General features: G+C 49.0%; 1 protein-coding gene across 3 annotated transcripts in view; it reads left to right on the top strand.

Moving 5' to 3' along the window:
- Nucleotides 1–12,302, top strand: part of daam2 (dishevelled associated activator of morphogenesis 2) — a 73,045-nt gene extending 60,743 nt beyond the window's left edge. For 2 of the 3 annotated variants that reach the window (XM_060051964.1, XM_060051965.1), the window contains exons 14-26: nucleotides 190–495; nucleotides 893–1,000; nucleotides 2,140–2,169; nucleotides 3,914–4,020; nucleotides 5,093–5,177; nucleotides 5,519–5,625; nucleotides 6,117–6,205; nucleotides 8,103–8,271; nucleotides 8,743–8,850; nucleotides 9,197–9,257; nucleotides 9,604–9,735; nucleotides 11,138–11,308; nucleotides 11,945–12,302. In XM_060051964.1, the coding sequence (XP_059907947.1) occupies nucleotides 190–495; nucleotides 893–1,000; nucleotides 2,140–2,169; nucleotides 3,914–4,020; nucleotides 5,093–5,177; nucleotides 5,519–5,625; nucleotides 6,117–6,205; nucleotides 8,103–8,271; nucleotides 8,743–8,850; nucleotides 9,197–9,257; nucleotides 9,604–9,735; nucleotides 11,138–11,308; nucleotides 11,945–12,157 (1,686 nt within the window). In that variant the 3' untranslated portion in view covers nucleotides 12,158–12,302. The remainder of the gene's footprint in view (nucleotides 1–189; nucleotides 496–892; nucleotides 1,001–2,139; nucleotides 2,170–3,913; nucleotides 4,021–5,092; nucleotides 5,178–5,518; nucleotides 5,626–6,116; nucleotides 6,206–8,102; nucleotides 8,272–8,742; nucleotides 8,851–9,196; nucleotides 9,258–9,603; nucleotides 9,736–11,137; nucleotides 11,309–11,944) is intronic. The other variant, XM_060051966.1, reaches the window with a different exon arrangement.
- Nucleotides 12,303–12,308: the final 6 nt, after the last annotated feature.

Raw genomic sequence — 12,308 nt, 5'->3', positions numbered from 1 at the left:
CCTCCTCACGATGCTGTCAGGACCAAAGGTTTATCCCTGTTAAAGATAAACGATGGTTACAAATCGGCGGGAAGTTTGCATCACCACCCTCGCAACGAAGGCTGCCCATTTTGAAATGTTGATCGGATTTCTCAAATATAGTCTAATTTGATTTGATTTTTTCACCTCTCTCGTCGTCTTTCCCAAAAGGGAGGGAACGTGGCGTTCCCGGCCGCTCCCGCCCCTCCCGGGGCCCCCGTGGCTCCGCCTCCGCCCCCCATGATGGGCGGCTTCCCTCCGCCTCCTCCTCCTCCTCTGCTCCCCTTCGGCTGCCCGCCTCCCCCGCCGCCACCTCCTCCCGGAGGCCCGCCCCTGCCGCCCGGAGCCCCGCCTCTCTTTGGAGCCCCGCCCCCTCCGGCTCCGCCCTCCTTCGGCTTGACGAACAGCCAGCGCTCCAAGTCCATCCCACAGCCCTCCCATCCCCTCAAGTCCTTCAACTGGGCCAAGCTGGGAGAGGTATCGTAGTCCGGACTCCGAGCACTGCATGTATCTTGGATCACGGGTCTTGGATTAAAATGATGTGTGTTGCGGTTTCCTAAAATAGAGGGGATGGTAGAAAGACCCACCATTGTGACATGGTATAAAATGCACTTCAAAGTCTCTCTGAACTCATAATAACCTATGCGTAAACTGTAGGTTTCTTTGAAAAGGTTAATCTATCTATTAATGCAATAATAGGAAGATAACATGAATGATTACCATCCTTTCATTATTTATGAACCTGATCAGCCCATTTTTCTTTAAACGTCTTCTAGGCATAGCTCTTTACTAATCTCGTGTGCAGAGACGGCATGGGATTCAAATCCTGAATTTATTCTTCACTTCTTCAATTCTTTTTGCCTTTTGTTCCCAGAACAAGATCACGGGTACCATCTGGCACGACATCGATGACCTGCGGGCTTTCCAGATCCTGGACCTCAAGGACATTGAGAAGATGTTCTCAGCGTACCAGAGGCAGCAGGTTCGCTTCTTGCTTTCCCCATGCTTGCATTGTGGGCAGGACGGACATGTTGGACTGCCCTTGTGTTAATTAACGTTGTTGTTGTGTTAATGGTATGGAGGGGGAGGGAGGGTATGGGTTAGGTAGGAGGTTTTATGTATTATTGATTGCAGTAATCGATTATCTTTTGAAATAGATAGAATGGGGATGTGCTTTTGCACGTGTGCCATAAAGGCCTGGGCTGTGCTCACAGAAGCTGGTCACCCAGAATGCCATTTTGTAGAAGTGTTTTTGCCCAAGCGTGCATGCTTGCATGAAGATGGAGTAGGGAACTATGTTGATTAAAGTAATGCACAAAGCCATCCAACTTTAGAACAACATTACCCAGTAGTTTAATTTACTATGGTTTTCAAAATTGCCCATAATGCATTGCGACGCTACTGGGTTTACTTCAGCTTGAGCCGTCTTATTCTGAGGATGGAGTAGAAGCAGCTGATTCATCACAAATATGGTTTCTAGTAATCAGCATTGATACGGAGTGTGCTACAAGCGCGATGGGAGGGCAATGCATATCTCCCTGTGGAAACATTACAAAATGGTTACAAGCCTTCCACTCCTACAGCGCCAGCCACATGAAATGCAGTGCTGTTTCCCCCAGGACTTTGTAGTTAAATAACTGGGGTGCCGTGGCTGTTAATTCCAGTTGACATGTGTTCAAAGAGGGGGTGTTTTTACTGGTCTCTTTAGCAGAGCAGCAGGGAGGTATTGTAGTAGTATTGCCGCCGTGAAACCCAGGGCATCCCCACGGCTACAATGACAGCCCTGCTCCAACCGGCAATAGAATCAGATGATAGTCAAACATGTCAGTCAATGATTTGTATAATTGCCTGCATGGCCCTTTATTGGACAGAGAACCACTTTTTGTTTTTACTAGATCCCTGTAGGATAACCCTGATCATTGTAGACCATATGTTCTTCGATGTGTACAAAGTACAATTCCTTTTTTTCCGCGATGCTCTTGCTTATTTTTTAAATTCCTAACTCCTGCTTGTGGCGCCACCACCTCAGTCCTGAACCGTTGACCTGTCGCGCGCTGGTTTCACTTACTGTTTGGGCTTTGTTTCCTCCTCTCTCGCTGCGCTCCTCCACTGGCTGAACAGGAGCTGCTCACTAACCAATCCTTCAAACAAGTGAGTAGAGGGCCTCCGCAGCATTTATACACCACCGCCCCCCTCTGTGCCTCCCATTCTCTCCTGTGATTCGTCAGACCGTCGACATGAAGGGGGACGGGGGGAGTGCAGAAAGTATCTGTGAATGTTTTGTGTGTGTGTGTGTGTGTGTGTGTGTGTGTGTTGCGTTTAGTGTTCCTCTGCTTATGTTTTCTACTCATTTCACCAGGTGAAATGAGTAGAAAAAGTGGCCTTGGCTTTTATGAGCCTCAATCCAGAAAGGGATACGACTCCTCTGTTCTGGATTAAGGAAGTACTGGATTAATAAAGTACAAAGTAAAGTCTGGGTGTACTAAAGTACATCTGATCTCAATTGGGAGGCGGGGGGTTCACAGTGGCAGGTTTACTAACGTCGTCCGACTAATTCTACACGTCAGCATCGGTTCTGTCACTGTGCCAGTGCCCTCGTCCCCGTAACCGTACCACCGCCTCAGTCCTGATGTTTTATTGTGACCCCGTACCGGAACCCCTTTGTGTCGGCATGATTAAAGTTACGGATTCACAGATGAAGAAAAACTGACGCGCCAATTACGTGGATACTTATGTGTGAACCGTAGTCCGTCAGAGACGCCCTGGAGCATGTGTAAGAAATACATGTCTTTGGCAGTTGCTTGCTCCAGTGCCGACCTCCATGGGTCTTGTCGGTCACCGAGGGCAACATGGACCCTTAAAAAGAGTCTGTTTTTACAAGCGGCATCCGTTTTACACACACACACACACGCACCATGCACAGCTACCGCAGCGGGCAGGAAACCAGATGAGGCTACGAATAGCATTTGCTATTCCACGTAGACTCCAAATGTAGTTCCATATTTTTACATTCAAGTCCCAGACAGAAGTACTCTTTACGTGTGTGTGTGTGTGTGTGTGTGTGTGTGTGTGTGTGTGTGTGTGTGTGTGTGTGTGTGTGTGTGTGTGTGTGTGTGTGTGTGTGTGTGTGTGTGTGTGTGTGTGTGTGTGTGTGTGGGCGGAGGGGGGGTTATTTATATATATTATTTTCTAAATCAAGATTTGTGTGGAGCTTTGCAAAATATCTTGTAGGCCTCAACTGAGGTTTTATTCCTGTTCTGCAGAGAGGTTTATAGGAGTGCATGCGCCCAGTGTTTACTCGCCAAAACCAATCGGCTCCCAAGGGATTTGCTGCGCCTTGCCCAACGGACCAATGGCGGTCGAGCCTTTTCACGACATTTTCTGAATGTTTATTATATGCCGTGCATGATTCGGTCTAGAGAATTCATGGCTACACTCGCCTTTTTAGCTCTCTCTCTCACTCTTGCTCGCTCTCTCATAAACGCCGCGTAACACCTGATACATGCAGTAGGACTTGGCCAGGGCATCTATTTCAACTCGTGGCGGCCCAGCGTTTTCGCTCTTGACGAATGATTTGGCAACATGTTGCCCGGCACTTAATCACGCTGCCGATCATCGGGTTTCCACTGGTTAGCTTTATTAAAACAGCCCCAGAGTGATGGGTTCCATAACGGCTCCTCACCACGGCCTTTGGATGTGGTCGTGTCCTGCGGTCTCGTCGGAGCGTGACGTCTAGCGCAGCCGGTCAGATCTGAGGCACCGCAGCTAAACCTTAACAACTCAGTACTAGGGTGTCCAGGGGAGGGGAAAAGGAGAAAAAAAATTAGCTGTTTTTCCGAAATCGAACATGCTTTCTTTGTTGTGTTTATTTTTTATTTCTTTTGTCTCTGTGCAGAAAGAAACGGGTTCTATGGACGACCTGTACGTGAGCACGAGGAAGGTCAAAGAGCTGTCGGTCATCGATGGCCGTCGCGCACAGAACTGCGTCATCCTGCTCTCAAAGTACGTGGTCTCGAACGTCGCTGCTGCCTTCTGAACGTCGAACATCTCTGGTCGAGGGTTTTGTACACAAAAGGAGGTGTAATCGCAAGAATGAAGACCACGTCATGCATGTCGTTTTGTGTGTTTGGGTGTTGAGACCATGTATGGACATGCTCAGGACCAGGAAGTGAACCAAAGGTCCCTTCAGGACATCTGTTGAAGTAACTGAATTACCGCTCATTGATTCCATTTTGGTAAAGTGGGCTAGGAACAAAGCGCAGAGTGTTAAGACACTTCTGCTCCCCACTTCTCATCCATAACGTGACACCTAAATTGATCCTGGCCTCCCAGCAAGTGGTCAGTGACACACTATACCTTAACTCCAATCAATGTGCACCATTTAGGGGTCAGCTTCACAATATGGCTGCAGTATCTATACATCACTACCCCACCAAAGCCTTGTTCTTTCAGAGACACCGAAATTGGACCCCCTCCACACACACACACATACCCTCTTGTAGTTCAATAAACGGCTCTACCAGGTTTTCGGGGTTCAGAACTGACAAACGCACACAATCGTGGGGTCAGTCTTACTGAGGTCATTTTCAAAGGATGAGCGATCCCCGGGGCACAGGAACAGGGCCTCACGGGGACGGCCACGAGCCTGTGGGCTCTGTTGGGCCGGTTGAGCACATTATTGATCCTAACTCGCCCACCCTAACCATTGATCAGATAGCACTAACCACATCTGCTCCATGCACGCTAGGTCGAGCACAAGGGAGAAAGCTATAAGTGCACTATTGGCCACGGAGGGTGTGTGTGTGTGTGTGTGTGTGTGTGTGTGTGTGTGTGTGTGTGTGTGTGTGTGTGTGTGTGTGTGTGTGTGTGTGTGTGTGTGTGTGTGTGTGTGTGTGTGTGTGTGTGTGTGTGTGTGTGTGGGGGGTATGGGTTCATTTTACGAAAGGATTTACATGAGACCCACACAATGGAGTTTCTGAACAGATGGATCAATATTCATTGAACCCATTTTTCCCGAATAAGCTGTTCGGGACAATACCACGTAGTGCAGCAATGTGTGATTGTTGTCCTGCAGGTTAAAAATGAGCAATGAAGAGATCAGGAGGGCCATCCTGGAGATGGACGAGAGGGAGGAGCTAGCCAAAGACATGCTGGAGCAGGTAAGGGCAATGATGCAATGGCAGAGCAATCCATGCAAATCATAGTCACCAACTGCCGCCAATGTTTGGATTGGGATTAACTAGTATCTAGAAAGTGTTTTGCACTTGTCTTTCAAAGGATTGTAGTCGGAAACCAGTCATCCTAAGAGTAGGCCGATTTTTACATTTGTTTTTATATTTTGAGTTTAATATTTGAGCAGGTCATATATCGATTGGACAATTTTAAACTGGTGTGGACTGGTGCATTTGGACAACTTTGCCATGGTATATTTGCAGCTTTTATTTTTTCTCCTACTGATTGTTCCCCCCTGTTCTCCGGTTCTTCGGCCGTCCCCTGGCAGTTGTTGAAGTTCATCCCAGAGAAGAGTGACATCGACCTGCTGGAGGAACACAAACACGAGCTGGAGCGCATGGCCCGTGCCGACCGCTTCCTCTACGAGATGAGCCGGTAACCCGCAGCCTTTGAAACACCCTCGGCATGGAAGGGTTCTGGGTGGAGGGGGGGGATGCAGATGGGAAGCAAGCTTATAAACCTTACGAGCTTATCTCGAGAACCGCGCGAATGTACAATCTCCATGCAAGTACCAAAGAACGGTTTGAACTCGTTCTTGGTTTACGCTATGTACTATAAGGCCCCCCCCCAAACCCCTGAACCGCCACCCTCTTGGGGTTGAGCTCTTGCTATGCGTGTTGCAATTAGTGTCTTTGTGTCAAAGGCGAGCTTGCGAAATAAAGATGTTATGACATCAAATATTGCATGATCATTACATTTAAGCTGCCGGTTGGTTATGCAGGATATGCATATCAATAAAAAACAAATGGAAGCAAACCTTGCTGTGTGTTAAGGACAGGGTGGAAGTAATGATGGATGGGTGTTGTTAAGGCCTACCCAATGGTTTATGTTTCCTCTCTCACATGCTGTTTCTATGGCTCCCTCAGGATTGACCACTACCAGCAGAGAATGCAGGCGCTGTTCTTCAAAAAGAAGTTTGCGGAGAGACTGGCAGAAACCAAGCCCAAGGTTGAAGGTGAGGAGAAACAGCTCCCAGACGAGCCACAAGAGTCTCACCAATCCACAAGCCACAATTTACATGAATGTGTCATTAGAAGATCATAAATTAACCCAATTGTAGTATTGGTGAAAATAGTTTGTTCAAAATACTTATTATGTTCCTCACTATGTTCATATAAAGGGTAAGAGGATGCTATTTAATTCCTAGAATGTGCATCTAGGTGGTCAGATTACGATGGCTTTGAATAGAAATACACACTCAGAGGGACAACATAACAAGCAAATTAAATATTGGTTTGTCTACTCTACAAAGGTCCCATTGAAAATTCTAACCAAATGTTAGTTGTGTGTGGGTGGGAATTGTTATATGTGGGGAAGACACACTGTGTGTGTGTGTGTGTGTGTGTGTGTGTGTGTGTGTGTGTGTGTGTGTGTGTGTGTGTGTGTGTGTGTGTGTGTGTGTGTGTGTGTGTGTGTGTGTGGTTTACTGTATGCTGCAGTTTTTCCTAGCTTAAATATAACGCTAGGTTACCAGGGAAGCTGTTTTGGAAAACTGGCACATGTTGTGAGAAGAGAGTCACTCTCGTAAAGACTCCAGCTTGATGCATCAAAGAGCAAGGGAAAGTATTCTAGGGGAAGCCAAAGTGTGTGTGTGTGTGTGTGTGTGTTTGCTGTGCGCTTTCATTTAATAATCAACCAATACCATGGCGTTGGTAGAATTTACTGGAACTCATTCCCGTCTCTGAGAGGAGTGCTGTTACACTTCTTTACTACACTATAGCTCTTTGTTACTGTATGCCTCTGTTGGATACTGTAGCATAATAAAATAGAAAGGTTCTTTATCAGATGAATAACATTACAACTAAGGGTACACTAAAGTATATTGCATACTAAATAAATAATCTGTGAATAATTTGATGCTTGGTTTAAAAGAGATTTGTCTCTGACTCATAGATAAAAGAGATCCCTGGAGTGGAATGAGGTTTCAAGTTGAAGTCATCAGAGCAAGGAAATATAGCATGGTGTTTGGGTATTGGTGCAAGCCTTCTAATATACCACATTGTGGTGTATTTGTATTTCAATATTAAGCCTGCTCATCAATTTCAGTGCTTCAATGTCTTCATCGGTTCTCTGTGATATACTGATGGAAGCGCATGGAAAGACTCCATTTCCCAGGACCACCCAGTTGGTTCAATGGCGGCGCAACAGAACAGACGCTGGCCAGAGCCAAAACAGTGACGCTCCGTCCAGAGAGGGAGAGACAGAAGCACACACGCGCGCACACACAAAGAAGGGGAAAGAGAGAGACGAAGAGAGGGAGGGGGGGAGATGGAGAGAGCTTCCATGTTGTGTAATGGCAGCAAGAGTCATAACTGCAACAATATGGGTTCTGTTTCTGGTTCTCTGGTTCACACGGAGGCACTCCAGCATGGGAGTGGAAAGCACCTGCTACTCAGCCAATACAGTTCATATGGGGAGGGGGTTAGACAGAGGGGACTTCTGTGTAATTGACCAATGGAAGCACTTGACGAGTTTACTTATAGCTTTCTTTGTTGGCCAAGACTTCCTCCTAAGGTACCTCAGCCTTTAGCATACAACATATGTTAGCCAGCGTTCAGTGGGAAAGAAAAAGGGCACATTAAGTTCAATTCAACAGATCAGTTCAAGCTGGCTAGTTTCTCCTTTGTGCATGTCAGTGTATGAATGATATGGTCCATCTTCATCCATCGTCTTCAGGTAGAAGAGCAAGAGGTTCTGGACACCTTTTGTTGACCATTTATGAGGATCAATATTTCTGAAGACAAACGGAACAACTAAGTTGGCACTGGTTTCCCACATTAGGCTGGGTTCCTTCCATCAGATAACCATTAAAACGAATGATAAAACGCCCTGTTCTCCCTCTCCTCGGCCAGCCATCCTCAGTGCCTCCAAGGAGGTGGTGCGGAGCAAGCGCCTCACCCAGGTCCTGGAGGTGGTGCTGGCCTTCGGCAACTTCATGAACAAGGGCCAGCGCGGCAACGCCTACGGCTTCAAGGTGTCCAGCCTCAACAAGATCGCCGACACCAAGTCCAGCATAGACCGGTAGGTGGCGCTCGCTCCAGCAAATTAAAAGTAATGCCTTCCAAGTTCAAACTCCCGGATGGCGGGTGATTGCTGCTCCACTGGTGTCGCTTGGAAGTGAAGCTCTTGGAAGTTCTCCATCCAGGCAGTTCTGGTTCCTGCTTCTTCACTTCTAGAGATGTTGGTTGCAGTATAAAGTATAGAAATGCAGTGGCATAGATAATCAAACTTTAATGTTATCTTGATAGATGCAGTATATGCTCTCTACTGAATAACTTTATAGTAGTTGTGGCAGCTTGTAGCGGTTTTTCCTTTTTCTTAAGGAATGAAAAGATGCCCTCTTAATCTTCTTTAGCTTTCAAAGTTATTTTTTGTCTAAGTTTCTCTGGTAAAGCCCCTTGAAGTTGTGATACACGTCCATAGCAATAGGCTGGACTAATGCCAAAGACCTATGTCTACACAAGGGGGTTGACCATGCCCTGTGTCTGCCAGAAACATCACCATGCTGCACTACCTGATCATGATCTTCGAGAAGAACTACCCCGACACGCTGCAAATCCAGCAGGACCTGGGCAGTATACAGGAGGCGGCCAAAGTCAAGTGAGTACGTGTGTGTGTGTGTGTGTGTGTGTGTGTGTGTGTGTGTGTGTGTGTGTGTGTGTGTGTGTGTGTGTGTGTGTGTGTGTGTGTGTGTGTGTGTGTGTGTGTGTTATTCCCACTGTGGAATGCATGTGTTAAAATAAAAAAATGGTAGTAGTAATCATATCATATACATAATAATATAATCTATTTTAAACATTTGCTGAATAGAAACTACTGAATTGATTGAATGAATAGTGAGTCAGTAAAATAAACTGCTGAAACCCCATCCAGAGGTCTACAGCTAAAACAGTTGATACCATCATGCAAAGAGAGGTTCTTACATGTCTCCCCCCCCCCCCCACAGTATGGCAGAGCTGGAGAAGGAGGTGCACAACATCAAGACTGGGCTGAGGGCTCTGGAGGCGGTGAGTGGCGTTCCTCTGGGCGCTGTAGTCGGCTCCCATGCTACGGATGGGCGTGTTCCATAAGGAACGCTCTGCTGGAGCCCGGTTTTGGGGGGCGTGCTAACCACGCACAAATGAGTTGACTCCCGCAACGAAGCGACGGACTCGCTGCTCAATTCCACGTTGTGTCGGAAGCAAAACGAAACCGTGTAAAGAATTGTTTGGTCGTCACGCGTTGCGTTGTAGTATGTCGCGGGCGTTAAAAGCTACTTTAGTTTATGTAAGGAACGGTGTTTGCATTATTTTTGAATGTCGCTTTCTATCAGATTCTTAACCCCCCCCCCCCCCCCCCCCCCCCCGGGTGCAGGAGTTGCAGTACCAGCAGAGCAGGACGCAGGAGCGGGGCGACAAGTTTGTGGCCGTGATCGGGGACTTCATCACCGTTGCGGGCTTCAGCTTCTCTGAACTGGAGGACCAGCTGAGTGAGGCCAAGGACAAGGTAATCACCCCCCCCCCCCCCAGGTCAGCCATAGGTATTCCCTCTAGTACCTCAGGGTATATTAGCCTTTTGCTCCTTCCTTTTTTTCCCCGCCCATCCCATTACGGGTGGGCGTGTGTGTGTGCCAAAGGCTAATAAACCCTGAGAGGGAATATCCCAGCGAAGCTTCAGTTTCAGTGTGTTCAGAACATAACCCAAGCGGTTGGCTTAGCTCTCCCCCGTCCTCCTCCGTGGACAGAGCAGAGGCGCAGGGTTTTCCCCTGCACTGAGTCTTCTGTTGGCTTTGACCCACTGGAGGATGAGCATGAGTCAACCACAGCCACCCACCCAGGGTCTCCATGGCAACACGTGTGTGTGTGTGTGTGTGTGTGTGTGTGTGTGTGTGTGTGTGTGTGTGTGTGTGTGTGTGTGTGTGTGTGTGTGTGTGTGTGTGTGTGTGTGTGTGTGTGTGTGTGTGTGTGTCCATAAGTTTGTGTATCGCCCGCCGCACATGGCTAACATCCATTACAAAGGGATTACAGTTGTTCAAGGTCACGGAGGGTTATTGGCACAGAGGCTGCCAAAGCTGGGAAGGGATTTATATCCCCCCCCGTCCCCCCGTCTCATCCACAGAGATTGGTCGGGATTTGACAGACGTCCGCACACCCCCACATTACAGAACAGGCAATGTTTAGTGTCTTTCCACCAGCAAAACGGTGACATTTTTAATACCAGTGTACAACGGACAACATCTGTGTCTGTATGCTTAAGCAAGCAGATGAAAATATTGAATCTAGGTCATCGGTGACAACAAATGAGAGGACAGAGAAGAGTGTATCTACATTCAACCAAAGCTGTGTGAGGCATGGGCTTTTCTGTGACTCATGCAAACACGCCCGCACAATGCCACATATCACGCTAACTCCGATTCCACGCTCATTTTGAACCCACTTTCACAAGTCGCAATGGTACTATTCAAACTCCTCTTTTAATAACACCCTCAATCAAAAAGCCTTCTCTGATCTGGGTTGATATCATCTGATCATCTGCTCTCCATCGAGAAATCTGTTTGGGCAATCTCACTTTTTGAGAATACGGAGGCTAAATTGGCTCCCAAGTTTGTCCTGGCACACGAGCAAGGCACAGCTTGGGAGAGAGGAGACATATGGTGGTCCAAAAGCAAAGTCTTACATAAAGTGTGTGTGTGTGTGTGTGTGTGTGTGTGTGTTTGTGTCCTTAACACACAATCTATACTAAAAATAGATTGTTTCTGTTTGAGCTTGCTGTTTTCCACAAAAGGCGAAATAAAAGCATGCGTTTCCATGGGTTGCTCTACTGATCCGTTCTCTTGTTCTTATTTCTACCATCCATCCGTCCATCCATCCATCCATCCGTCCATATGTGGGGGTTCTCCTCTGACCAGTTCAACAAGTCCCTGAAGCACTTTGGAGAGGAGGAGGGCCGCATGCAGCCTGACGAGTTCTTCGGCATCTTCGACACCTTCCTGCAGTCGTTTGGCGAGGCCCGGCTGGACCTGGAGAACATGCAGCGGCGCAAGGACGAGGAGGAGAGGAGGGCCCGCATGGAGGCCATGGTGAGAGAGGAGAGGAGGAGGAGGAGGAGGAGAGGAGGGGAGGGCCCGCATGGAGGCCATGGTGAGAGAGGAGAGGAGGAGGAGGAGAGGAGAGGAGGGCCCGCATGGAGGCCATGGGGAGAGAGGAGAGGAGGAGGAGGAGGAGAGGAGAGGAGGGCCCGCATGGAGGCCATGGGGAGAGAGGAGAGGAGAGGAGGAGGAGGAGAGGAGAGGAGGGCCCGCATGGAGGCCATGGGGAGAGAGGAGAGGAGGAGGAGGAGGAGAGGAGGGCCCGCATGGAGGCCATGGCGAGAGAGGAGAGGAGAGGAGGAGGAGGAGGAGGAGAGGAGGGCCCGCATGGAGGCCATGGCGAGAGAGGAGAGGAGAGGAGGAGGAGGAGGAGAGGAGGGGAGGGCACGCCACGCATGGAGGCCATGGTGAGAGAGGAGAGGAGGAGGAGGAGAGGAGAGGGGGAGAGGAGGAGGGGAGGGCCCGCATGGAGGCCATGGTGAGAGGAGAGGAGAGGGGGGAGAGGAGGAGGAGGAGGAGAGGGGGAGAGAGAGAGAAAGAGAGAGAGAAAGAGAGGGAAGGGCATGGTGGAGAGAGAGAGAGATATTGACTCTAACGCCCACCCTCTTGCTCTCTGTCGCCCTCTAGCTGAAGGAGCAGAGGGAGCGCGAGCGGCGGTCCAAGAAGGGCGGCGGCTCCGAGGAGGTGGGCGGGGAGTTTGACGACCTGGTGTCGGCGCTCCGCTCGGGCGAGGTCTTCGACAAAGACCTGAACAAGTTCAAGCGCAACCGCAAACGCTCGGTCAACAGCCTGGCGGAGGGTGCTGGGCGGGAGCGGGCCGTGGCCAAGGTCACCTACTAACTAGACCGGGGTCCTGACACACACCTGGCTCCAAATGGACGGCGCGAGGTCGGCCGCGGCTCGGCGGTCCGGCAGGCGCGCGCACTCACGCAGCTACACCTTGCTTATTACTTATTAGTACTTACGTTAAGTCTGGCTCCTCCAGGCCATC

The sequence above is a fragment of the Gadus macrocephalus genome, chromosome 5, assembly GCF_031168955.1.
Source record: "Gadus macrocephalus chromosome 5, ASM3116895v1".
In the NCBI taxonomy this organism is placed as follows: domain Eukaryota; kingdom Metazoa; phylum Chordata; class Actinopteri; order Gadiformes; family Gadidae; genus Gadus; species Gadus macrocephalus.
Note: the sequence above shows the minus strand (reverse complement) of the source record. Positions and strands in the feature narration are given on the sequence as shown.